We start from the raw sequence: 26,656 nt of genomic DNA on the forward strand, positions 1-26,656 counted from the left end.
GTCATTTTTCAACAACACTAACTGGTTTATAATATCAAGCAATTCGATTGGTGATATTGTAATTTTTCTGTAATTATACAATGCACGCAAGGTTCGAAACTGCTCACGGTCTTGCGCCTTCGTCTGCCAGTCTGTTATCCCGGCCTTAATGGCGGACGCCTCCACGCCATCTTGCCACCTCAATTTGGGCCTACCACGCCTCCTCTGTCCTTGTGGACGGCCTAAAAAGACTTTACGGGCTGGGTCGTCCGTTTCCATGCGTACAACATGGCCAGTCCACTGGAGCCTGGCGAGCTTAATACGCTGTACGACAGTGAGGTCGTCGTACATCTCGTATAGCTCGTCATTATAGCGGCTCCTCCATTGTCCTTCCACACATCCGTATGGCCATCCCCGTGGCCAAGTATCCTTCTGAGCATCTTCCTCTCGAACGCGGCTAAGAGGGTTTCGTCAGATTTGGACAGTGTCCATGTCTCAGAGGCGTATGTGAGTACTGGAACTATATAGGTACTATATAGTCCCAGCCTCGTCCGTCGCGACAGGTTCTTTGAGGTGAACTGAATTTTCAGGCTGTAGAATGACCGGTTGGCAGCCAGCATCCTTGCGCGCAACTCAGTTTCCATACTGTTGTCGTTGCTCACCTTTGACCCCAGATAGGCGAATTCTGGGACGACTTCAAAAGTGCGTTCACCTATCTGTACATCACGCCTACGTAGATTCAGAATATTTAGTCTTTGCCTCGTTTATCTGCAATCCGAGGTTTTCTGCCGCCTGCTCGATCCCTTGGTAGGCTTCTGCTACATAGGAGAGCCACAGACCAATGATGTCTATATCATCAGCGTATGCCAGGATCTGGGTTGACTTATAGAAGATGGTTCCCGTAGTCTCCACCCTCGGGTCGCGGATGGCCCTCTCTAGCGCCAAGTTGAATAGGAGACAGGCTAGCCCGTCCCCCTGGTGCAGACCCTTGGTGGTTGCAAAGGGTCCTGAGAGTTTTCCATCCACCCTTACCTGGCATGTGACGTTGGTCATAGTCATTCTAACTAGCCTTATCAGTTTGGCCGGGATTCCAAATGAGCTCATAGCGACGTAAAGTTTTACCCTGGCTATGCTATCGTATGCAGCTTTGAAGTCTATGAAGAGATGGTATGTGTCGTTTCTGTATTCAGCCATCTTCTCCAAGATCTGCCGCATGGTGAAGATCTGATCAGTGGTTGATTTTCCGTTTCGGAATCCTCTTTGATAGTTTCCTACTATCTCTTCGACGTGCGGGACAAGACGATCCTGAAGGATCAGGGAGAATATTTTATAGGCGGTATTCTACACCGTAATACCCATGTAGTTGTTGCAGTCCAACCTGTCTCCCTTCTTGTATATGGGGTAGATGATGCCGAGATTCCAATCACAAGGCATCGATTCGCTATCCCACACCTCAGTAACGATTTGATGAATCTCGTTTTCTAGTCGTGCACCTCCATTCTTGACCAGTTCGCTGCAATTCCGTCGGTTCCGGGTGCCTTGTTATTTTTCAGCCGACGGATAGCCTTTCGTGTTTCTTCTATGCTAGGTGGCAGTATCATGACACTAGTGGCGCTTCTAGCTGTTCGTTAAACTGGTCGTTGAGTAATTCATCAAAGTACTGAGCCCACCGCGAGAGGACCTCTGGCTGGTTACTAACCAGATCTCCATCTTTGTTGCGACAGCAGGTTACCTTAGGTACAACGTTGTTTCGGTGACCTGCTATCGCTTGGTAAAACTTTCGTGTCGGTCCGTACGCCTCTCTGGTTTGCTCGAGTTCCCGCATGTTTTGCTCCTCGAAAGCATGCTTCTTGGAGCGGTGAACTCGTTTCTCTTCGCGTCTGAGCCGTGAATATTCCTCTGCGCATGCCCGCGTTCTATGCCGTTTCTGCATTGCACGGTATGCAGTTCGGTCACTAGTCTGCATTCATGCACCAGCCAGAATTGGTGTTGCCATGGCGTGGTGGGATTATGTTTCTTGCACAGTTTATTATGTTTGTTTTTAGGGTGTTCCACCTCTCACTCGTGTCGTGATTTCCGAAATATTTCTTTTATTTATAACAACTTTTTATTTCATCCAATCGAATAGTTGCGACCATCCTTGCTAAGATCAATCACAAGACTAACGATTTTCCTCCTCTCCTCGAAAAACCTCCTATTTTGACACTTCCGAGCGAACGGATGTATCGCCTCTCGCTATATCACTCTCTCTGCGATTAGCCTGATTTTTATTTTGAATGCGCCGATACTTTTCGTTAATCACTATTCTATCTTAACTGTTTTCATATTTCTTCTTAATAAACTTATATTTGTGTGTTTTTATCTGATTATCTGATCATCATTAAATGATTGTTACTTGCATTATTCGAATCTATGATATATGCTGATTATTTCCTTGCTGCTATCGAACCCTCGTAGTTTCATATCTGTTTTCTGGTAGTAGAGACTCGTCAAAAGGCCTAATTAGACGGAGGAAAATACTGTCATTTCTAGATTGGCATTTATCTCCCTATGGGGTCCTTTCCGTTTGAAGCTCGTAGGCTGAAATTTCAGCCTTTCAGCTGTTTGCATTGTATATCAGTTTTCGAGCAGCTATCTAAGTGAGTATAATATACAGGTGGGCTTATCCCAAGGTGTATGAATTTGGAAGGCTGATTTTTATCGCTTCTGCTTCTGAATGAAGATTTTAAGAGTGTTTCGTGTATTCGTCAAGCCTCCAGAAAGCTCGTTGGAGCAAAAGTTTTCACTCGTTCTGTCAAAAAGTGATATTCAAATTTGGTTATAAAAAAATGCTATGAGACCACCTGGACTACATACACTTTGATTCCAGATTCGATCACCTGATTTCTTTAATGCACCTTGGGATAAATGTAAACAAACCCGTGGTTTTCGAGCAAGTACTCGAATCTAATTCTAGCTTTTAGGCTAAAATTTTCTAGACTGAAAATCGCAGGCTAGTTTTTGTGTGGTTTTGTATGGAGTGTTTACATGATTTCAGCCTCCAACTGTCAAACTCCATACAAAAAACTAACTAGAATCGTGAAGGTCCCCTATCTTAGACTTTGGCACAAAGTTCCTCTCGTTCGTGTAATAAGGCAAGATAATTGTTCTGTCACCTATCACATTTATTATTTATTTTATTGATTTTTTGGCTTTATCCGAAAGAATCATTTGTTGTTTCCCATTTTTGTTGTTTGTATTCATCATTATCAAGAAGTTCAATACGCTCTACCGACATTGGGGCCCTTTCCGTTTGAAGTTCGTAGGCTGAAATTTCAGCCTGTCTGCTGTTTGCATTGTATAGCAGTTTTCTAGCAGCTATCTATGTGAGTATAATGTACAGGTGGGCTTATCCCAAGGTGTATGAATTTAGAAGACAGATTTTTATCGCTTCTGTTTCTGAATGAAGATTGGCGGTACATTGGCTCCCAACCGACTTTTGCGTTGAAGTCCCCCAGGATGATTAAGAGGTCATGCCTGGGGCAGGCGAATCTCGTGCCGATCACGCGATAGCAGTCGTGGCAGCTGTAGTATATGTCGTAGCAATGCTTACCACACCTGTTGTTCACACCGTTCTATAGCCACCAAATCTCTTGTAGAGCTACGACGTCCATGCTGATTGTGGCTAGAGCATCATCAAGTTGTTTCAAGCCTCCGGCTTCGCTTAGAGTGCGTACGTTCCATGAGCCCATTTTTAGAGTAGTCCTAGGGCATTTCGTAGGGTCGGTATTAGTGATGCGCGTTGCGTTCCGAACCTGCCAGGTGCGATCCGTTCCAGCATGCAAGCATCCGGACCGCGATCCTTATTTTTAACCCAAGCAGGTTAAAACTGAACCTGTTGCTCCCACCGTTCTTTGCGATCCGACCTGAACCGACTGTTATCAACGTTCTTATCGATCCGATTGTGATTGGTGGAAAGCTAATCGCCAAAATTTAAAGAGACAATCCTGCACTAGCGGTAAGCGCAATGAATGAAATGTCTCTCTTCTGCCATATAGATGTTATCAGTATAGGTGCGTTATTTGGACTGTATTGTGGTAGTCAATGAATTGCTATGTGTTGGGTGCTAAGCTGCTTCGTTGCGCATGCCTCTCCAATGAATTCGTTTGAATTATTACCTGAGATCTTCTTTGTGCAACTAAATATTTAGGGTGCATGACACGTTTAGCCTTCCGCAATAATTTCTTTAAAGCCGTTTATCGCCCCGTGAAACAGCGCTATTCTTATGAACAAAAAAAGTGCACTACCGAACACTTTCACACCGGTAGTTGAACCCTACAGAAACAACTTAATAGTCTATGTATTTTATGTAAACCGAATCGAATAACATCGATGCTGTCTGCTTCTATTAAGAAATATTAATTCAATCAGTGTAGGATAATTTAATCCAAACGAATTTAAAAAGCCGATTAAACTTATAAGCTTTTTGATTTTGCATCAAAATTTCATATGCGTTGCAACAAATTTCTGATTTACTTCTTTATGTAGAAGTATAAAAGGGAATATTGATTAATTTTAGTAAAAACAAAAACAACAAAACTTAAGTTAAGCGTTTATATTTTAGTAGAAGAATAGTTTTACACATTCAGTAAACCATTATTTAGCTATGTTTAATTGAAACTGTGTGACTACTGCACAAAAATATATTACACAATATTCAATGAATACTTTCAAGTTAACTTAAGTTAGTTAAGTTCATATATAAAGTGAGCAACTGAAAAAAGCGTAACCATGGCAGGTCATCTTGAACCTGCGTTCCGCGTTCCGTTCTTTTTCTCCAGATTAGCAGGTTCGTTCCTTTCCTCAATTTTCTGAACTATTCCCATTACTAGTCGGTATCGTGAGGTCCGTTTCGTATGCTTCAATTGATTGCATGAGACTGGGTGACTGGCCTCGCGCCCACGTTACCGTTTTGTTTAGCGTCGGGTTGGTAATTAAATACATTTACACATTGATTATGATTTCAATATCATAGTTTTACAAAAGGTGGCTGAGAAATATATGAGCATTTTAATGTTTAAATTGTTTTAAAAGTAATTTTTAAAGATACTATAACACTAATGGATATCGAAAGTTGTAAGGTAATAGTCATATAATTACTTTTTTGTTCTAATGAATTATCAATGAATATAAAATTTATGAACGATTGCTGAGCATTCATAAGGTTCAGATTATTAGACTATCTATCTACCAATTTGCTCATCAACGACGGTTAAAACTGACGTTCCTAAAATGATGCTTGGGTTTGAGATAAACAGGCGTTATGCGTAACGCTAGCGTAACGTATAGGGCTGAGAATTACTTTTACCCTTTTTACGAGTACAACGATTGTCAAAGTACATGTTTATAAGGAATCAGTAATCAATTTGTCTGAAATGGTATTACTGGTTTGAAGCATTTTCATGGTTATTTTGTTACTTTGTACGTTTGTCTAAATAATTTTTCAGCAGATCCTTAACTCATGAATCTTCGCGTTACGATTAAATAATAGGAACTACCAATTATGAACTTAGTTTGGCCGATATTATATACAATTAATACAGTCTTTCCCCGAGTTACGCGACACTCGAGTTACGCGAATTCGAGTTACGCGAATTTTTATTTTTGACAGTTCAGATGTCAAATCAGTACAATTTTCTCCATCAATTGTCAAATGAAAAATAATTACCGATAAATAACCAAATTTTCTACACCAATTGCATCAAATAAGTATTAAATTACATAAATGAACTAAATTCAATCAAAAATTATGATAAATAAAGTATATTTTTGCTGTAACATGTGATATTCGACTTACGCGAAAATCCGAGTTACGCGAATGTCTCCGGAACGCATTATTCGCGTAACTCGGGGAAAGACTGTAGTTGATTTACCCGGTTTTACACGGGATAAATTTGATGTATCGTTTTAATAAAAAAATAAAAGAATATGCAATCCAAGGAGTACAAAAACAATGATTACAATGATTTAAATGATTTTATCCCAAATCTTCGATTCTTCTTATTTGTCGTAATAACCGTAGGTCATTAAGATCTGCTATGACAATCATCCGTTTGGATGCCACTGAGTTTTTGGTTTACAACGGAGTTTTTTTATATACCACATAGAGGTACTCCCCGATATATGCTATTAATGCGGACTGGAGGCAAACGCGTATCTCGAATATTAGCGTAAGTTGAATGTCGATATTTTCGGTCAAATTATAGCTAATTTTCATATCATTTTGCTTGAAGAGGTAGGTTTTGGCCATTAAATTAGTTATTTGATCTGATTTCAACTGTAAATTACAATTTATTTAACATGGTTTTTAAAATTCGACCAAAAGGGAATTTATTTTCAGTTTGATATTTGATGTTTAAAATTAGTATGAGAACTGTCAAATTAAGAAAATCGCGTATAGCAAAATTTCGTACATCGAGTATGGCGTGTATCGAGAAATACATCAACATTTTTAAAATGGTTTTTTAAATTCGACCAAAGGGAAGTTATTTTGTATTTCATTTCATTTATTAGTTTCAATATGTCTGCCTCAAGGGTTGAACATATAATTACTTAAAAACCTAGTTGGCCCTATTGGTACTAAACTAACTGTAGCTTAATCAAACTAAGGGGAAATAGAAATGGATGTAACAGAATGGAAATCCATAGTGAAAGGAAAATAAGCAGCGGATAAGAAGAAAATATTTAAAACAAAAAAGAAATTAAGAATAAAAAAGACATAATTAGAAAAAATAACAAAGAGCCGGAACATAAAATTAGAAATTAAAATCCCGGTAATGTTCATTGAATTGACGCCGACAACTGATTAACGGATGTGTGATTAATAGAAGTACACAATTCTAATGCTGGGTGATGCTGAGAAGCCGCTAATGAAGGAAACACTGACACTAAGACGCGTAGTTGTCATGAGGAGAGTAGTAGAAAATTAGGTCTAATTGAACATTCCGATAATTGAAAATGCCGCTGAGCTGACGCAAGTTATAAAAACGAATAATGTCGAAAAACGCATCAACGGATGTAGGGGAAACTTGAGAACGAAAAAACTGATGTGTCGTGTCGTGTATCCATGAAATATCCGCTCGATTAAGGTCTCCAAAAAGCAGCATACGATCATGTTTTTCCATCTTCGTCACTATACTATCGATCGTTGCATCAAGTGCACTGTGCGTATTTTGATTTTTGGCGAGAGAAGGCGTATGTAGATTGCACCGATGAAGATAAAGCATTCAATGTGTCAAATTAGTACAATTTGCTCAAAGAACTGTCAAATTTAGAACATACTACATATATACCGAAATCGAGTATGTGGAGTATGGCGTATATCGGGAAATATTTGTACCAATATACCAGCGCTGAAAAGCTATCCCGATTGCGAGGCCTCATGCGAGCTCGCAAACTGCTCGAATTTGCTTGCGGGTTGTTAACGCCAGTGTAAACCGAACTTAACACCGAGTGTCAAAGTTCTGCGAACAAAAACAACGACAAAAACCGTGAGGCTGGAAATAGACGAACCGAGATCATCGCGGTACCGCGAAAATCGCGTATGACTTGAGCTGTCAATTATGTTATAAAATCTGACAGATAGCCGACATAATCGCGGTTCGTGTATGGAACCATCCGAGGTCTGGTGACGATTGAATGTGCCAAGAGCAAATATTTTTCTATCAATTTGCGAATCAAATTATTTATTTCACATAGTTTATGCAAAATAAAATACAAAACTCATTTCTCGACACGAGTTTTCACACAAATCCGCCAGAAAAAGTAAAAATAATCGGTTCGCGCTACCGCGAAAATCTCAGCAATACCGAAGTTGGGTATCTCTGCGAAACAGAAGGCGCGATTGGAGGCGCGGAAGATTTGACAGCTATACTGTTATACAACTGTTATATATATAGATATATATAGAAGATATATAGATAACTGAATTATAAAAAAACTGTATCAATAATAGCAGAATTCGATAGCATCCATGAATTATTTTGTTTCTACTTACTTACTTACTTACTTACTTATCCGGCGCTACAACCGCTTTGCGGTCTTGGCCTGCCTCAGGAGTGTCCGAAACCGCTCACGGTCTCGCGCCTTCGTCTGCCAGTCCGTTATCCCGGCCTTAATGGCGGACGCCTCCACGCCATCCTGCCACCTCAACTTGGGCCTACCACGCCTCCTCTGTCCTTGTGGACGGCCTAAAAAGACTTTACGGGCTGGGTCGTCCGTTTCCATGCGTATAACATGGCCAGCCCACCGGAGCCTGGCGAGCTTTATACGCTGTACGACAGTGAGGTCGCCGTACATCTCGTATAGCTCGTCATTATAGCGGCTCCTCCATTGTCCTTCCACACATACGGGGCCAGGTATCCTTCTGAGCATCTTCCTCTCGAACGCGGCTAAGAGGGTTTCGTCAGATTTGGACAGTGTCCATGTCTCAGAGGCGTATGTGAGTACTGGTACTATATAGGTACTATATAGTCCCAGCTTCGTCCGTCGCGACAGGTTCTTTGAGGTGAACTGCTTTTTCAGGCTGTAGAATGACCGGTTGGCAGCCAGCATCCTTGCGCGCAACTCAGCTTCCATGCTATTGTCGTTGCTGACCTTTGATCCCAGATAGGTGAATTGTGGGACGACTTCAAAAGTGCGTTCACCTATCTGCACGTCACGCCTACGTAGATTCTGATTATTTGTTGGCGGGCCCGCTGATGTTGCCACCATCAGTTTGGTCTTTGCCTCGTTTATCTGCAATCCGAGGTTCTCTGCCGCCTGCTCGATCCCTTGGTAGGCTTCTGCTACATAGGAGAGCCGCAGACCAATGATGTCTATATCATCAGCGTATGCCAGGATCTGGGTTGACTTATAGAAGATGGTTCCCGTAGTCTCCACCCTCGAGTCGCGGATGGCCCTCTCTAGCGCCAAGTTGAATAGGAGACAGGCAAGCCTGTCCCCCTGGCGCAGACCCTTGGTGGTCAAAGGTTTAGTTTTCCATCCACCCTAACCTGGCATGTGACGTTGGTCATAGTCATTCTAACTAGCCTTATCAGTCTCGATTCCAAAAGAGCTCATAGCGTCGTACAGTTTTACCCTGGCTATGCTATCGTATGCGGCTTTGAAGTCTATGAAGAGATGGTATGTGTCGTTTTTGTATTCAGCCATCTTCTCCAAGATCTGCCGCATGGTGAAGATCTGATCAGTGGTTGATTTTCCGTTTCGGAATCCTCTTTGATAGTTTCCTACTATCTCTTCGACGTGCGGGACAAGGCGATCCTGAAGGATCAGGGAGAATATTTTATAGGCGGTATTCAACACCGTAATACCCCTGTAGTTGTTGCAGTCCAACCTATCTCCCTTCTTGTATATGGGGTAGATGATGCCGAGATTCCAATCACAAGGCATCGATTCGCTATCCCACACCTCAGTAACAATTTGATGAATCTCGTTTTCTAGTCGTGCACCTCCATTCTTGACCAGTTCGGCTGCAATTCCGTCGGTTCCGGGTGCCTTGTTATTTTTCAGCCGACGGATAGCCTTTCGTGTTTCTTCTATGCTAGGTGGCAGTAGCATGACATTATCTGCTAGTGGCGCTTCTAGCTGTTCGCTAAATTGGTCATTGAGTAATTCATCAAAGTACTGAGCCCACCGCGAGAGGACCTCTGGCTGGTTACTGACCAGATCTCCATCCTTGTTGCGACAGCAGGTTACCTTAGGTACAACGTTGTTTCGGTGACCTGCTATCGCTTGGTAAAACTTTCGTGTCGGTCCGTACGCCTCTCTGGTTTGCTCGAGTTCCCGCATGTTTTGCTCTTCCAAAGCATGCTTCTTGGAGCGGTGAACTCGTTTCTCTTCGCGTCTGAGCCGTGAATATTCCTCTGCGCATGCCCGCGTTCTATGCCGTTGCTGCATTGCTCGGTATGCAGTATTCTTACGTTCGGTCACTAGTCTGCATTCATCGTCGAACCAGCCAGATTTGGTGTTGCCACGACTTGGTGGGAGTATATTTGCACAGTTTATTATTTTTGTTTTTAGAGCGTTCCACCTCTCGCTCGTAGTTTCATATCTGTTTTCTGGTAGTAGAGACTCGTCTAAAGCGGCTTTGAATTCCTGTTGGACAGTAATGTCCCTTAGAGAGTCCGTGTTGAGCCGAGGTTGCGTGTTTTCTCCGCCCCCATTGGCGGGCGATTCTACAACGTATCACTAAGCCAACCAAGTAGTGATCGGAATCGATATTGGCTCCTCGATATGTTCTGACATTTAACAGACTCGACTGTCGTCGGCGGCTTATTAACACGTGGTCGATCGAAGGATTCTCCACCCGGGTGCGCCCACGTAATCTTGTGGATTTTTTTGCGCGCAAATTTGGTACTCCCTACAACCAGATTGTTCGCTGCGGCGAACTGGACCAATCTACTACCATTATCATTACTGTGCTCATGCAGACTGTGACGGCCAGTGTATTGGCGGTACATTGGCTCCCCTACCGACTTTTGCGTTGAAGTCCCCAGGATGATTATCAGGTCATGCCTGGGGCACGCATCTACAATTCTAGCGAGGCGGCCGTAAAAAAGGTCCTTCTCCTCTTCCTCTTTATCTTCGGTAGGGGCGTGAACGTTTATGAGGCTTATATTAAAGAATTTGCCTCGCATGCGCAGGGTGCATAGCCTATCGTTTATAGCCTTGAAATCCATGATTGCGGGTTTCAACCGGGGACCTACGGCGAAACCCGTTCCGAGCACGCGGTGGCGGTCGTGGCAGCTGTAATATATGTCGTAGCAATGCTTACCACGCCTATTGTGCACACCGTTCCCTAGCCACCGAATCTCTTGTAAAGCTACGAGGTCCATGCTCAGTGTGGCTAGGGCATCATCAAGTTTTTTCAAGGCTCCGGCTTCGCTTAGAGTGCGTACGTTCCATGAGCCCATTTTCAGAGTAGTCCGGGGGCATTGCGTATGGTCGGTATCGGGATGTCCGTTTCGAAAATTTCTGTGGCTTTCCGTAGTCGTTGATTCATGGGACTGGGTGACTGGCCCTGCGCCCACGTGACCGTTTTGTTTAGCGTCCCGACGTTCAGGCACCAGTTTGAATACCCACCCCCCTGGTTCGCCATGTGCCACCATCCGCCCAAGGGGTTGGGTCAAGCCCGTGTACCCAAGCTTGGATATGTGTGACATGTTACCACTCTGCACGACGAGGACGTGTCGGAATAGGAGTTGGATGGGAGAGCCTGTATTATCCCTCAATGGGGCTTCGGATCCCATCCCATTACAGAGCATACAGAGCATCGCGAATAAATCAACACATTTTAACAGTCGTTTAAAGTTCATTTTGGTTTAACCGAGTTCATTTCTTGTTCATTCCTGTTAAAATAAATGTTCATTCCAGTTAAAATGAACTAAATGCGTTCGCGATGCCAAATTTTAGCAATTTTAAAAGACTGTGATTAATTTTTAACGACTGTTAATTTTAAACCATTTCTTTCGCGATGCCAGCTGATATTCTGAACAACTCATTCATTCACTGTTTTTATCTATCTCTTACGGATTTTCCGCAAATCGCGAAAAACTACTGTCCGTATAGTTGTGGTGAGCGATGTAGACATGTAGTCAATTATCTTGCCAGTATACTTGTATTTGTACTTGTAGCCAGTATCTCTATAACATAGGAGGGAACAAATTTACAACAGTGAGGTCATATATATCGGAATAGGAATGATGTTAATGCTTATAGTTTACATTATAATATGCTAGCCTAACCCTTACCAAATATTTTACATACACTCACATTAAAAAACATATTCAAATTAATTTAAAAAAAAACAATTCATCGTTGGGAGTTTGCGCTCCCATGGTTGTTCACATTGAGTTCATCAGAATTTGTTAGGCGGCGCTCTGGGACCAATCGAACGAGACAAACAAACACGACTCTGTTCGATAGGTGCTCTGTCAGCTGTTCGATGTCTTATAGACCTGTCATGATGCACTGCAATACGCCTTTCTTTTCGTCTCGAAAATAAATTATTTTCATAGTTTAAATGAATATCCACCTACAGGGGGAAGATTCAACTCATAATTGACTAGTTATTCACATCTATAATAACATAGAAATCATTCAAATTTAATATTGAAAAATGTAAACAAACGTCCATACCAAAACACATACAGTGCATACACATGGATTATGTACACACTATAGTTTAATACGTTTCAATCCTTTATATTTGATGTTATAATTGATTGTAAAGCTTTACAATTTTGACTCGAGAGGGCTTCATAGTCCATCGATTAATAAACTAAAATAAACTAAACTAAACAATAATTATTGATAGCTATTTTAAATATTTTGCACGCAATTTTAAGAAGAAAAAGAGACAAACTACGTAAACAAACTTAAAAATGTCCCGAATTGAATTCTATCTACTGTAGCTGCGAAGCGTTTGACAGCCAAGGTACTCACAGCACAGGTGGGTATCGAACATCACAGACAGAATCAACTGACATGTTCGACTCGACGTTTGTCTTGTTTGTTTGTTTGTGTCTGACAGTGCACCTCCATATGATTATATGGGTTTGTTCGTGTCGGATGTCGTGTTCGATTGCTGCTAGAGCGCCGCCTTACATTATATTTAAACATATGCATACTTTACTTAACATCGATTTTCAATTTTCTTTTTTTACTTACAGACATTCGTAGTGATTAGTAAAGGAAAAGATATATTTCGTTTCTCCGCAACTAACGCATTATATGTACTTGATCCGTTTAACCCCATACGCCGCGTAGCTATTTATATTTTAGTACATCCACTGTTTTCACTTTTTATAATAACGACCATTCTTGTTAATTGTATATTGATGATTATGCCTACCACGCCGACAGTCGAATCTACCGAGTAAGTATTAATGAATTGCAATTTAGCTAAGCAAGTCAATGTAATTAGTGTCCCTATATTTATCTACAATAGAAAGTGTCCCTCTTTACATAACGTTTAAAATCCTGAATCCGGAAAAAAATTAGCGTTAAAATTTGGAAGTAATATTTTGAGTGTGGTAATTCAATGAATTTTTGTGAACGTTGATGATTACGTTCACTGTTTGATTTCAAATGTATTCATTTATTTTTCGTAAAATATGTAAGAATATCCTTAATAATTAGTCAAAGCTAACATTTATCGGTTTATTTTCATGAGCTGCTCTTATAGAAATTACAGAAGATTACAGGTAGACTAAGTAGGTGTGTTTTACAAAACTGTAGATCTAAAACTGGACGCATAATGTTTGGCTGGATATACGTTAACATAACTGCGTATGTGCCGCAAATTCAAGATATGCAAGTTTCATGGCAGATTATTTTGAAGATGAAAATCTGTTATTATGTGTTAGCTTTTAGAACTAGATATAGTAACATAAAGAATTAATTTAATGTAAGTAAAACCTATTCATGTAAAATGTATACAGTGAAGCAGTCAAATATCGTCATTTCGTCATTTACAAATGGTTTTTCTTAGACTGTTGTATATTTATGACATATTTAACATTTACTACTTAGGAAAACACAACAAGGTGCAAACATTTTTCTCAAAGCTTCGTTTGGTATTTTTCGAACACCACCCCTCGCTCATCATATACAGGGGGCCCCAACTACTCCTTTTTTTTTATAGACTTTGAACCTTTTGGTCTCATTTGCCTCTTTCAACTCTTCTTACCGTCTAGTACCTCCGACACTATAAATCTTCCACAGGTTATAAAGTAATATAATGTTTGTTTAAGCTTTAACTGTGGAAACGCTTTTTTGTGATTAAAAGTAATTATTTATTCAAGCTTATTTTCTACTGAAAACCTTTAAAAATACTAATACTTCATTAAGTTGTTAATATATATATATATATATAATATATATATATATATATATATATATATATATATATATATATATATATATATATATATATATATATATATATATATATATATATATATATATATATCATTTTATTCTCTAGAGTCAAATGCAAAGTGTTCAAATCTGTTTTGACATATTTACAAAAATCCTAAAACACACCCCTATATATTGTCTTGTGTTACTATTCACTACTACAGGGTGATATTCACCGGCATCTACACGTTCGAATCAGCTGTAAAAGTGATGGCGCGAGGTTTCATATTACAACCGTTTACTTATCTTAGAGATGCATGGAATTGGTTGGACTTCGTAGTAATAGCATTAGCGTGAGTTCCAAAATATATTAGTCATCAATTTAAACTAGAAATAATCAACATATAGCGTAGACTGTCCGAAATTAACTGGCTTGGGTTAACAATTAATATGAAGATTGAGTATGGAAACACGGGGAGAAATGGGCATGCCGTTCAATAAAAACCCGGGATATCGATATGATATTCAACATTTTTGTATAAACCGTCATCAAAGGTACGACATGAGTTAATTTAGTGTTGTGGCCACCGTGCGTGTTAAACAGTTCCAATTTCCGGAAAATAGGGATTATAAACAGTAATTTTCAAGGTAAAACTTAGAGAAAGTGTGCGGTCGGTTGTATTGTTAGCAATAATCGAATGGCAGTACCATACGGACATAGAACGCATTATTTTTAACATGGTGTAAGTGCAACCGCAAACTCACCCAACAGGAAAACTTTCAGGCCTATCATATTGCGTTAGGCATCCAAGAAAATTCACTCAAACCTTCATTTTGTTCATTTTGCTATCATTAGACAAGTTGCTTTTCCGCCGGCAGTTTCGAGTTGATGAAGTTTAAGCTTAAACTGTCGGAAACACGCAATCTCAACCATGATATGAATTATTCAACACAAGTCTAGTACCACTTTTATCACTCATTTAACCCATTTGTAACCAAAATATGGAAATTTTTCGGCCGTATCGGGGAGCTCGTTCGTCGAAGAACGTTCGTCGCTCATGAGTGGACAAGGTTGTACCACTGATAAGGCAGAACAAAACCTAGACGGTTTCCTAATGTTTGATCACAGAGGGTTATGAAATGAGTGAAAATGAGCTCCGCTGAACGTTTCCGGAACAAACGAGCTCCCCGATACGGTCGAATGTGTGCGTACAGACGGCGTCCACGGGCCTGCCCACGCCCGAATGCAGAGCCGATTGCATACGATTCTATTTTCACCATAAACATGAGAGGGCTATACCACGAACGTACCCGAAAAGTATGCATGCTTTATCCATCGGAATCTAAAGGCAAGGACAAGGCAAAAAAGACACAGAAAAGTTACCTCACGGCTACACATAAGACTTGGACAAGAAGAGCGGATATCATAAGGTTCGCTCGCAACCATTAGTGAGCGGGCGCTCGTCGCTCTTCATTCCAGAAAAATATAATTTGCCCACTCGCATAAAAAAATAAAAAATGCTCGTTTGAAACTAGTTGCTCCGAGGAAAAATCCAAATCTATAACACTTTCGGGCTTATACAGAATGTAAATAGCTGCATGTAAAAACAGCAAATATTTTTATTGTGGTTAAGTAAAACTAAAACTCAAATTGATGTTTTTTTTTTATAAAAATAAAAATCACAAGCTACTGTCGCCGACCCATACTGCATATTCGAAACACTCGTATAAAACATCGTAGAGCGCGAGCACATCGTATGTGCGAAAACCCAGAGAAAAACAGCCTGGCTTGCAAGCGCACTGCCTGTCCAAAATACGTAGCGAGAAGATCAGGGTAACTCGCTAGCTACCTGTATGCTTAAAATACATGCAGAAAAACAGCCTAGCTCGCAAGCGCTCTGACAATCCAAATTCCATGGCGAAAAAACAGCCTAGCTCGCGAGCGGCCTGCTGCTTAAATCCATACAGAAAAACAGCCTAGCTCGCGAGCGCCCTGGAAGTCCAAAATATGTTGCGAAAAGAACAGGGTAGCTCGCGAGCGACCTGTTGGTCCAAAATCCATGCAGAAAAACAGCCTAGCTCGCGAGCGCCAACATGCATAGTGAGAGGATCAAGCTTGCTCGCCATCGCGCTACCTGGACAAAATACGCAGTGAGAAGAAAAGGGGCGCTCGCGAGCTACCTTGTTCATCTCGCTACGTATTTTGGGATGAACATCGCGCTCACGAGCTAGGTTATTCTTCTCACTATGCATGCTGGCGCTCGCGAGCTAGGCTGTTTTTTATGTAAAACAAAGATTTTCAATCAATTTACTCGAAACATTTCAAAAAACTATTAAATTGTAACAAATTTTTTGATTCATAGTTCGGACAGTTTCGAGCTCACAGCCTCGAATACATACATCTTTGGCAATACATCTTCAACTATCGTTGTTTTCTTGTTATTATCAATGTTTAAAACATATTTTTATACAATTTATCAAAATTTACTTCGGCTGCTGGAATTAAAAACAAGATAAAAATCTTGCTTCAAATTCCGGATAAAATTTATATGTAATTTAATGATATTGAGTGCACAATATTATACAACACTGCTGTTTTCACATTGATAATTACTTCCCAATGGCTTCCGATGTATTCCATGTATCAATGCACGTAGACGGGATTTTTTGGAATTATCGAAGACATAACACTGGCGAAGCAAAACTGCTAAGAATGCCTCTGGTAGTAAACTGACCGACCGAAAATATTTTTTTACTGTGGCATCAGGGCTTTCTAGGGTTCCGACATATTTTTAATTGATTATAGCACATCATCATCATTTAGAATCATCTAGAATTAAAAAACGATATAGCCAGGGACTGGATGTGAAGAAATTCAATAAAATGTCCAGAATTTAAAGCTGTTCGTAATTTGAATCATAACGGTATTTCTGTACTTCCTATATTTCTCGAGTATAGTGAGGCATTTTTGGGGTGAAGTGCAAGATATTTGGGGTACAGTGCAAAATGTTTTTGTGTTTTATAATATTCGTTAGCTTGGTCCATTGTTTTCAACTCTTTTTCTTGTTTTATAGAGTAACTTTGTCCTGTGGCTATTGTACCGCATAAACAATTAATACAAAACTTAACAATGCATTTTTTCGATTTGTGTTGTTTCGATAAGTGATTAATATTCTAAGAAGTAAATAAATGTTGAAGCCGCAGAACTTGTAGACAGAAATGTTTAACTCTTTATTTTCTTAGATGTGGATGTCGTCCATACCATGCGCCAATTACCATACAGTTTCCATACAGTTTTAAAATCTTCACCGTTTACAATGTGTTAACCTACGAGATAGTTTCACGGACTTGCATTTATTTTAAGACATATTTGAGATTTTTGTAAAACCATAGTTTGTAGTTTGTTCATTCCATTAATATATCATAGCATACAATTGTGTATTGTAACCATAATGCAATTGTGTATAATACAAAGAGTGGAAAACAGTTGATTCATACGGTTAACAAACTTATCAAAAAATGGTCAAAAATCTAGCAATTTGTAAAGTTATTTTCAGCATTCCAAACTAGCCAAACTATTGTAAGGGAAAACTAAGCAAATCATATGTAAATACAGCACGATTCATCTAATTAAGCATTTTGTTAAGATAAAGGTGAAAGGCCAAGTATTAATCAACTTATTACACTACTATATTGCTTTTTATATTGTGTTTTATATGTTTAATATATATTTGATACCTGTTTTATCATGTAGTGCGTATCATAAAGAATTTGATATCCGAAACTAACTAATATTTTTATATTCTTATGCTTTCCCTACTCATATCAACACAGATATGTAACTATGGGTATAGATTTGGGTAATCTTGCTGCGTTGAGAACATTCAGGGTATTACGAGCTCTTAAAACGGTAGCCATCGTTCCAGGTGAGTGGAAAAATACATTATGTCATCAAATACATGATATCATTATAAACAAAATGAAAATTACATCATATATAGAACTGCATCATCATACGCACAAAAAAACGATATAGTAAATCAAAATTATTATGATCAATCTTTACCAATCTGAGGGCCACATTTCTAACAAAACAGTTTTGTCCGTCAAATCATAATTATTTCTGACGATATGGTCACGCGCTTTAGCTGGTCTCGTGGTACAGTCGTCAACTCGTACGACTTAACAACATGCCCGTTATAGGTTCAAAAACAAACCCCACAAGTGGTTCGCCTTGACCGACAACGGTTGTTAAGCCCCAAAGAAGAAGAAGAAGGTCATGCGCTGTAAACTTATCATTTAAAAGTTTAAATGAATGTTTTAAAAGTGCGTGCGAATGTGCGAAATCATTTCTGTAAGAAAACATCAGTGTTACAACATTAGTGCTCCTTTAGAGACTATCCGATTAGTACTAGTCGTAGCAAATCATGCATATTCATACCACATACCGGGTAAACACTGTTGATAGTTTAAATCAGCGGTGTCAAACTCATTTACCCCGCGGGCTAAAATGCTCCTGAAAATAGTAGTACGGGCCACTGCCTAGTTTATACATGGTACGATATGATACAAAATTCAGATCGTTAGCAATTCTTTGCATTTCATTTTGGGATGGTCTTGACATTTTGGGAACGGTGCCTCATGGAAAGCTTGAGATCGTTCGTAACATCCTATCAAAAGAAACACGAGTTTGTGCTGACATCTGAGTCTCTTATTATTTCTTATTTCTAAACGTTTTGCAAAGGTAAATGTTCTATCTTTAGTATACCTAAAGATGGGTTCGACCTATTCCAAAACAATATGCATAAAAGTGTGAGAGCTTGTGTTTTTTAATTCTTGTTGGTTGAGTGTTTTTGGTTGAATGCAATCAGCGATACAATCAGTTACACCGAATTGCAACTTCTAAATTTATGTGATTTTTATGATGTTTTTAAAATATTTTTAAGGTATGCACCAACATTACTTGCAACATTTACGCGTTAAAACACTGATGCGCGCTGAAATGTACATCATTACCATTGAAAATACAGTGAACCCCCTCTTATTTGAGACCTCTCCAAATTGCAAAACCCTCTTATTTGAACATTAGTCACATGTCCTTCATTTTCAGTACATTTTGTTCCTCTAATTTTCAAAACCTCTGAAATCTGTAGCCCTCTTATTTGTGTATGGTGTTGCCATAGATATTGAATGATACAGGGTTTCTCAAGCCAGCTCAACATCGTAATACTATTTTACCAACACTTTAAACGATTGTCAACATCGTACATACAAATCAAATCCATAAACTCTTTTCAATTTTGTAACACTACTTTTCGGACCCGTAAAATCCCAAATCGAATCTGAAAAATGTATGTTGGCTTGAGAAACCCTGTAACGTGTTCGAAAAACAGCGTTACGATTTTGAACTGTCTTGAGAAACCCTGCATATACAGGCTTTCTCAAGCCAGCCAACATCGTAGCGTTATTTTTCGAACACGTTAAACGATTGTCAACATCGTACGAATCCCAACTTGAATCTAGAAAATGTATAACGGGTGACAAGACAGCCAACATAAATTTTCCAGATTCGAGATGAGATTTTACGCGTTTAAAACCTAGTGTTACCAAATCGAAGAGAGCTTACGGATTTGAATTGTATGTACAAAGTTGACAATTTTTTTTACTTTATTTTTATAGAGACTTTGAGCCAATTGGCCTCACTCGCCTCTAAAGTTGACAATCGTTTAACGCGTTCGAAAAATAGTGTTACGATGTTGAGCTGGCATGCTAAAACCAGCAATATGCAATCGTGTTAGCAGTTTCCTATAGCAACACTCAAGGCTGCATACCAAATGTTCTGTGTCTTTCTTGTTTGTATGGACTTTTTTTGTATGTATGGATTTCGTGACTTAGGTGAGTGTCTGTGCTCCATCGGATGCGATTTTATCGGAAGGCCTGTCAAAATTTTATATGGAATTTGACTGATAACGTCGGACGTGCGATTTCGTCGTACGACGGAATCAATTTTTTTTTATTTCGTCGGACGCCGCATCCGATTTTATCTGTCAAACTAAATGTGTGGTGTTTTGTAGGAACAATCTCAACTTAATTTTTCATAATCGTTATATTATTAAAATCATCCAAATAGTATCAATCATACGATCATAATAATACAATCATCATAATATCATACGAGAAAGCGTTTGACAGCACGTGCGATAAAATCGCATGCGATGAAGCACAGACACGGCCCTTAACAACCTACGCAGCAATGCCGGCCTAAAAAGATCTGGCTGTTTTGTATGTACTACGCAGTCGAATAGTCCGTCATTTGGTCCGTCGAATTTTATTACCACGGACGGACGAACGGAAAAACTTAACACAGGATCGTCGCAGTATCGTGAGAACGTTGCAAACCACGCTAAGGATTCGATTATCAGAATCTTTTTGAATTCCATTGCTACATGGGAAAACTTTTCTTTATACCTATTCTTTTTTTTTTTTTGGTTGAATTTAAAATATGTAAATATACCAGAAAAAGGTAAAAAAGAAACTCACAAAAAGTCAGATTTTGTTCAATAAACTAGGCTATTTGAGGGGGGTGGAGATCATCTGTTACGTAATTTGGGGGAGAGGGGTTCCTTTCCAATGTTACTGTTTGTTACATTGGAAGGAGGGGGTCGACAATTGGCAATTTTTGTGTTATGTAATTGATAGATGACGCGTTAACAGTTTTTGGAATTCTTAACTTTTGTATTCATGCATAGAGATAAGGTAGCAAAAACCTAAAAAGTTTTATGGTTTGACAATTGGTAGAGAAACCTGCTAAGTTGAAATCTCTTCGTGTTTCAGGAGTCCTGAATTATCTGACATGACAAGCAGAAATGTATCTAAAAATAAATGATGGCTCAAGCGGTCGCGGGCGAAACCAAAAAACCTCGTGGACCAGATTTGGTAGGATGTAGTGATGGGCAGAATGGGTAGTGAAAGAACCATGGGCAGAATGGGTAATGAAGTGAATGTTTGAGTAGTGATGCTCAAAATTGATTGAATTATTTGTTTGAAAAATGTTAGGATGATGCCAACTAATTGTTGGAAGGGGTAAAACATATTCGGGAAGAGATAATACATATGCTCTTGTAGTGTACGTGTTTTGCTCTACGAATCAAGCGGTAGTAAAACGAATTCAATAGGAGCCATTTTGATTCGATCGGTGTAATCCGGATTCATTCGGAACCAACTGGACCTGTATTCGTTAGTGATATTTTCTGCAGTTTACTATTTTATTAACACTTATACAACGTATTACGGTAATAAATAACAAAGACGCACAATGGACAAACTGTTTCAAATGATACGTGCAGTGGCCGCGCACCAGCTGCACCGAGTGCCCTGCCGAGAGCTCCGGCTCGCTAACATACTCGGCGAGTCGCTCGACACACACTAAACTTCGCACGCAAAGTGTATGCGACAGTGTGCGTGACACACTCAGGCGCATTCTATTCTTATAATCGAGACGTCTTGACGTCGAGTTGATGAATTTTGTGGGTTTATTTATGAAAAAGTTCACTTTCGAGTTAATTTTCTCGACTCGAATCGAATTGAGTTCAAAATACTGATGTGCTCTCTGGAGCGCACCCACGATTCCGATCCAACTTCCACTATTGTTAGTCTGATTTCGACACTTGCAAAATGGAATCACTAGATCCGCCAGGAGTCCGAGCCGCCCGGAGCCGCCCGGAGTCGCCCGGAGTCGTCCGGAATCGTTGTTCGGAGTCGTTCGGAGTATGAGTCGTCCGAGTCGTCTAGAGTCGATCAGAGTCGAACAGAATCGGAGTTGGTCGGAGTGAACAGGATGGTTTAATGTGCTTGTGATTAGGCGTTTCCTTTCGTTGTGTTTTTTGTCTTTCACTTTACGCGTGCACTTTGTATACAGGCCTATGTTTCGAAGGCCAACTCCAGACGACTCCGGACGACTCCGACTCCGGGCGATTCTGAACCACTTTGGCTAATGCAGGGTAGACCTACTTTCCGGAGTCGATTCCGAATTTATCGGAGTCGGATCGGTGTGGACTCCGGATTTTGCCAACTTTACTATCACTAATTAATAATAGAATACGCCTGTGTCGTCCTCCTGGAAGTTGACCAGTGGCATCGCAACTGCCACGGCAAGTTCAGGGGTCGGCACGGTTTCAACAGTTTGGAGAGGCCGGAATCGATTCCATATTTATTTCGGATTTGGATCCGGATTATGAATGTTAGAGTCGGAGTGGATTTACGAATCCAATCCGGAGCTCCCATAACTTTTTGAAACGTGTCCGTACACGATGTTTAAAATATTGGTATTGCGTAAGTATTGCGTGTGAAAATATTGTGTATAATTATATTTTTTTATAAGCTGCGCTATGTTTATGCTTATTATAAATTTAATAATGTATTATATTGCTTTACAGGCTTAAAACCATCGTCGGAGCTGTTATAGAATCCGTAAAGAATCTCAGAGATGTGATAATTTTAACAATGTTTTCGTTATCCGTGTTTGCTTTGATGGGTCTACAAATCTACATGGGAGTACTAACACAAAAGTGCATAAAAGAGTTCCCATTGGATGGTTCCTGGGGTAATCTAACCGACGAAAGCTGGGAGCTGTTCAACAGCAATGACAGTAAGTTATAATTTCATTAAATTATTGTAGATTCCTTTCGCTATCTGAAGCAGTCTACTAATAAAAAGTTAAATATTTTGCAGCAAATTGGTTCTATTCCGAGAGTGGCGACATTCCTCTTTGTGGAAACTCATCTGGAGCTGGGTGAGTTATGCTGGACTTAAATCTATTCATTTTACTTTCACTTCTCACATTTTTTAGAAATATGAAGTTGTCGTCAAAATCCTAAATAATAATTTTATTGTATTCCAGACAATGTGATGAAGGCTACATTTGTTTACAAGGCAAAATCCAAATTACGGGTATACAAGTTTTGATACATTCGGATGGGCATTCTTGTCTGCCTTTCGTCTAATGACTCAAGATTATTGGGAGAATTTATATCAACTGGTTGGTATCAAGAAACGTAAAATCAAATTAAAATGTTCATTATACATGCGTTTTCTGTTTTGCTTATCGTTTTCATTCGTTATTCTTCAGATGAACTAGTTATTTCCTTCAAATTCCTTTTACTCAAATGTAATGAATTTGAATGTGAAGAATTTGAGCTACACAGAATTGAAAAAAATGTCTCGCATTCAAATTGAATTGTTTTAGTTCGTTTTTTTTTTCAAATAATAATATTAGCTTTGGTTTATTATTCGTTTCTTGTTCACGTCATAAAAAGTAAATCACTAGATTTTTGTATTATTTATAGAAGTTCTATAGAGAATTTCAAGATTACCCAATATTGTTCGATTTTTTTTTTGTAATACAATTTCAACCTTATTAAACATCCTATCCTTTTCTCCGATGGTGTGCAAAACAGGTGTTACGATCAGCTGGACCGTGGCACATGCTCTTCTTCATTGTGATTATCTTCTTGGGTTCGTTTTACCTTGTAAATTTAATCTTGGCCATTGTCGCCATGTCGTACGACGAACTCCAGAAGAAGGCCGAAGAGGAAGAGGCCGCCGAGGAAGAAGCACTTCGGGTGAGAATTTTATCGCTAAGAAGAAAAAGAACGTAAATGCGTACCTAAGTAGTCTTATCACGACAGAACGTTCTTTTTTATTCTATTCTTTTCATTCGTTCGTGGTTTTATGTGAACTACTTTCATGTTTGATGTAGTGATTTTTCCTAATGTTTTCTAACTATGGACCAGGGTCTCCAAACTTTTCCCATCGCCGCATTGCTTCCGAAATAACATTGGAAATGGACATTTTGGCGTTACCGGTAGCTAATGCGTGAACGTTAAATCACGTTTGTATTTGTATAAATTGAATGTATATTTTTTTAACATACTTATTATTATTTATCAATTAACTTTAATTAACTTATATTGTTTAACCTAGATATTTGTCTTTAAAAGATAAAAATTAAAATATTCCTATTAAAAATGAATAATAAGCTATTTATTTTAACCTTTACAAAGCTGTTGCTACGTGTGTAGTAGTTGCGGGCCGCATAACAGGCTCTCGAGGGGCGCATGCGGTCTGCGCGCAGTAGTTTGGATACCCCTGCTATACACGGATTATTTAGATTATTTAAAAATACTGTACCAATGAAAAATGCAAACGAAAGATGTAGCACATGCCATATTTAAACGTGTATAACGATCCCCCAGATTGCATATTGAACAGTTTTTTTTATTTTAAATTTTACAAAATGTCAACAATTTTATTGATGTAATTTTCAAGACTTACATAACAGTTCATAGAATTGATGTATTTCGTATTCACTGCAATTTTCATACAAATAATTGATTATATCATCCTTATCATTATAATTTGAATAACATTGGTATTACATTGCATTGCAATTGAATTGTTACTAACCATGTAAAACGACCCGTGTATCGTATACAATCAGACTGTTTTTTATTTAAATCTTTTTTTACTTACCCCTGCTTGATCCAGCAAGTGTAAATACTAATTATTCAGTGAATAAAACGAGTTATGGGTCAAACGACACATCATTTTAAAGTTTAAGTCTTCCCTTTCCGTTTTGTGTATGAATGTGTCATAATGTTTAGAATAATGTAAAGAAACATTGGCAAACCTACACCTCGATAGAATATTCAAAACTATACTTGGACGAGATAAAATTAACATTGGATCAGTCCAAGTACATACTAGAAGCCAAATTAAGTATCGTGAGCGAAAAAATATGCAGCACATTGCAATGTGCAATGACTTGTAAAACCCTAAAACAGTGCCATTTTACCTCGCCTTCCCCAACAGCGGATCCTCTCATCGCGGTCCCATGTTACATTCGGCAGCACGCAAATCTAACAACATGCTCGTCGTGGGTTCAAACCTTATATGGATCGTCCTCCCGTATGCTGGCTAATTTGTAATAAGTCTCGAAAACTTGTATAACCCAGCATGACCGCGTATGTCGTTATCGCGTATGTGCTGCATATTTTGTCGTTCATGAAAATATTATGATACTTACGACGTATTTGTACTGGCCAACCCGTCCAACCACTGCCAGACGCACTGAAAATCCACCATAACGAAAACGATGTGACAACCGAAAATAACACTAATTAGTGTAAACAAAAAAAAGAGGTTTCAACGGTTAGGTAAGAATGATTGGACAAATGTAGTTCAATATGTTTTCAATTGTTGGTATGTACTGCCGAAAGAAAAACTAAAAGCATTCTCGTTACGATTTAGCTGCGACGACGGATGGACCTTTATTGGTCGACCGAAAAAAGAAACGTTTCAATGCGTCATATTGTATCTGTAAATTTTGACGTTATGGTGGTTTATGGGATTTCTGGCAGCGGTCTCCAAACTTAATTTGACAACCGTATTTGCGTGCAGATTTGCCCATTTTACCTACATTATTTTACACTTTTTACACATTTCGTGTTGAAAGGAAATGGGAGAAGACTAAAGCATTTGAAAGATGTGTCGTTCAAACCACGATTCTGTTTTATCTTCTAAGTGACTAGTTAATTTGGCCCTGTTACAGGGTTGCTCAGGATAATTTCTGTATTTGATAACTTTAGGATGCATCCCGGGTCCCGTGGTACAGTCGTCACCTCGAACGACTCAATAACATGCCATTCATGGGTTCAAGCTCAGAATGGACCGTTCCCCGTAGCAAGGATTTACTGATTAAGTAATGAATTAAGTCTCGAAAACCTTTATAGGCTGGCTTGTCCGCGTAGGACGTTACGCCAAATAGAAGAAGAAGAAGGATGTGCAATGGATTGTTCAAAAGGCAACGCAAATTTCATATGATTTTTAACTCCAAGAAACATATTAATAGAAACGTAATCAGAACCCATACCGATCCTGGGACTGAATTCGATCCCAGACAGGTGTTTGAATCCCATACCGACCCCATACCGGGCTTAGAATTGATGTTAACTCTAAGCCAGTCCTGGCACTGCTCCCAAAGTCGTACCGGCACTGAAAACGATTCTGAACCCATACCGGAACTTCCACTAGACTCATACTGGTACTGGAACTGATAATGATCACATTCACATCTTGTTACAGTTCAGGGTTTTACAGTCCAATGAACAATCGTTAACATGCTTAAAATGATTCCTGATTTGAGAATAACATAATTGTCTACCACTTGTAAATATGTCACCCGCATTTTGTACACTCTCCTCGTGATTTAAATAATTGTGAAGTTCGAATGAATAGCTGTCAGATCCAGCACGGCTTTTTTGGTTGATACAATGTTGGCATATAGTATAATAAAATACAGTTGAGCGCCGTTTATCCGACTGTCCGTTTATCCGTGCTTTTGATAAATGGCATTTCAAAACACAAGTGATATTATGTTTTGAGGAGGATATTTGAAAAAAGTTTATCAAAGCACATTGTGAGAACAAAAACACTATATTTCAAAACAAATTTCAAAAATCGCATTGGAAAAATATGAAGTTAGTAAAATTTGGTATTTTATCAAAACATAAAATATCATAAAACATAAAAATCAGCGATTTGTGATTAAGCATATACTTTTGAATATCCTGGCGAGGTTGAGCCCCGATAAGCCCGTATAAACGACGTTCCACTGTACAGTCTGTTCCCGAGTTTCGCGGTTTGTGCGTTTCGGAGGAATCCGCGTAATTCGAAAATCCGCGTAAGTTGAATTTCGTGGTTTTCGACCAAAATATAATTG

General features: G+C 39.1%; 1 protein-coding gene across 1 annotated transcript in view; it reads left to right on the forward strand.

Annotated features, from left to right (window-relative positions):
- LOC120896949 (sodium channel protein para) overlaps nt 1–26,656 on the forward strand; it is a 96,171-nt gene that overhangs the window by 23,466 nt on the left and 46,049 nt on the right. Inside the window, 8 exon segments of the mRNA XM_040301489.1 lie at nt 12,690–12,895; nt 14,103–14,231; nt 17,713–17,808; nt 22,314–22,525; nt 22,609–22,669; nt 22,778–22,809; nt 22,812–22,915; nt 23,334–23,498. Of these exon segments, the coding sequence (XP_040157423.1) occupies nt 12,690–12,895; nt 14,103–14,231; nt 17,713–17,808; nt 22,314–22,525; nt 22,609–22,669; nt 22,778–22,809; nt 22,812–22,915; nt 23,334–23,498 (1,005 nt within the window).

This window comes from Anopheles arabiensis, chromosome 2 (assembly GCF_016920715.1).
Source record: "Anopheles arabiensis isolate DONGOLA chromosome 2, AaraD3, whole genome shotgun sequence".
Taxonomy (NCBI): domain Eukaryota; kingdom Metazoa; phylum Arthropoda; class Insecta; order Diptera; family Culicidae; genus Anopheles; species Anopheles arabiensis.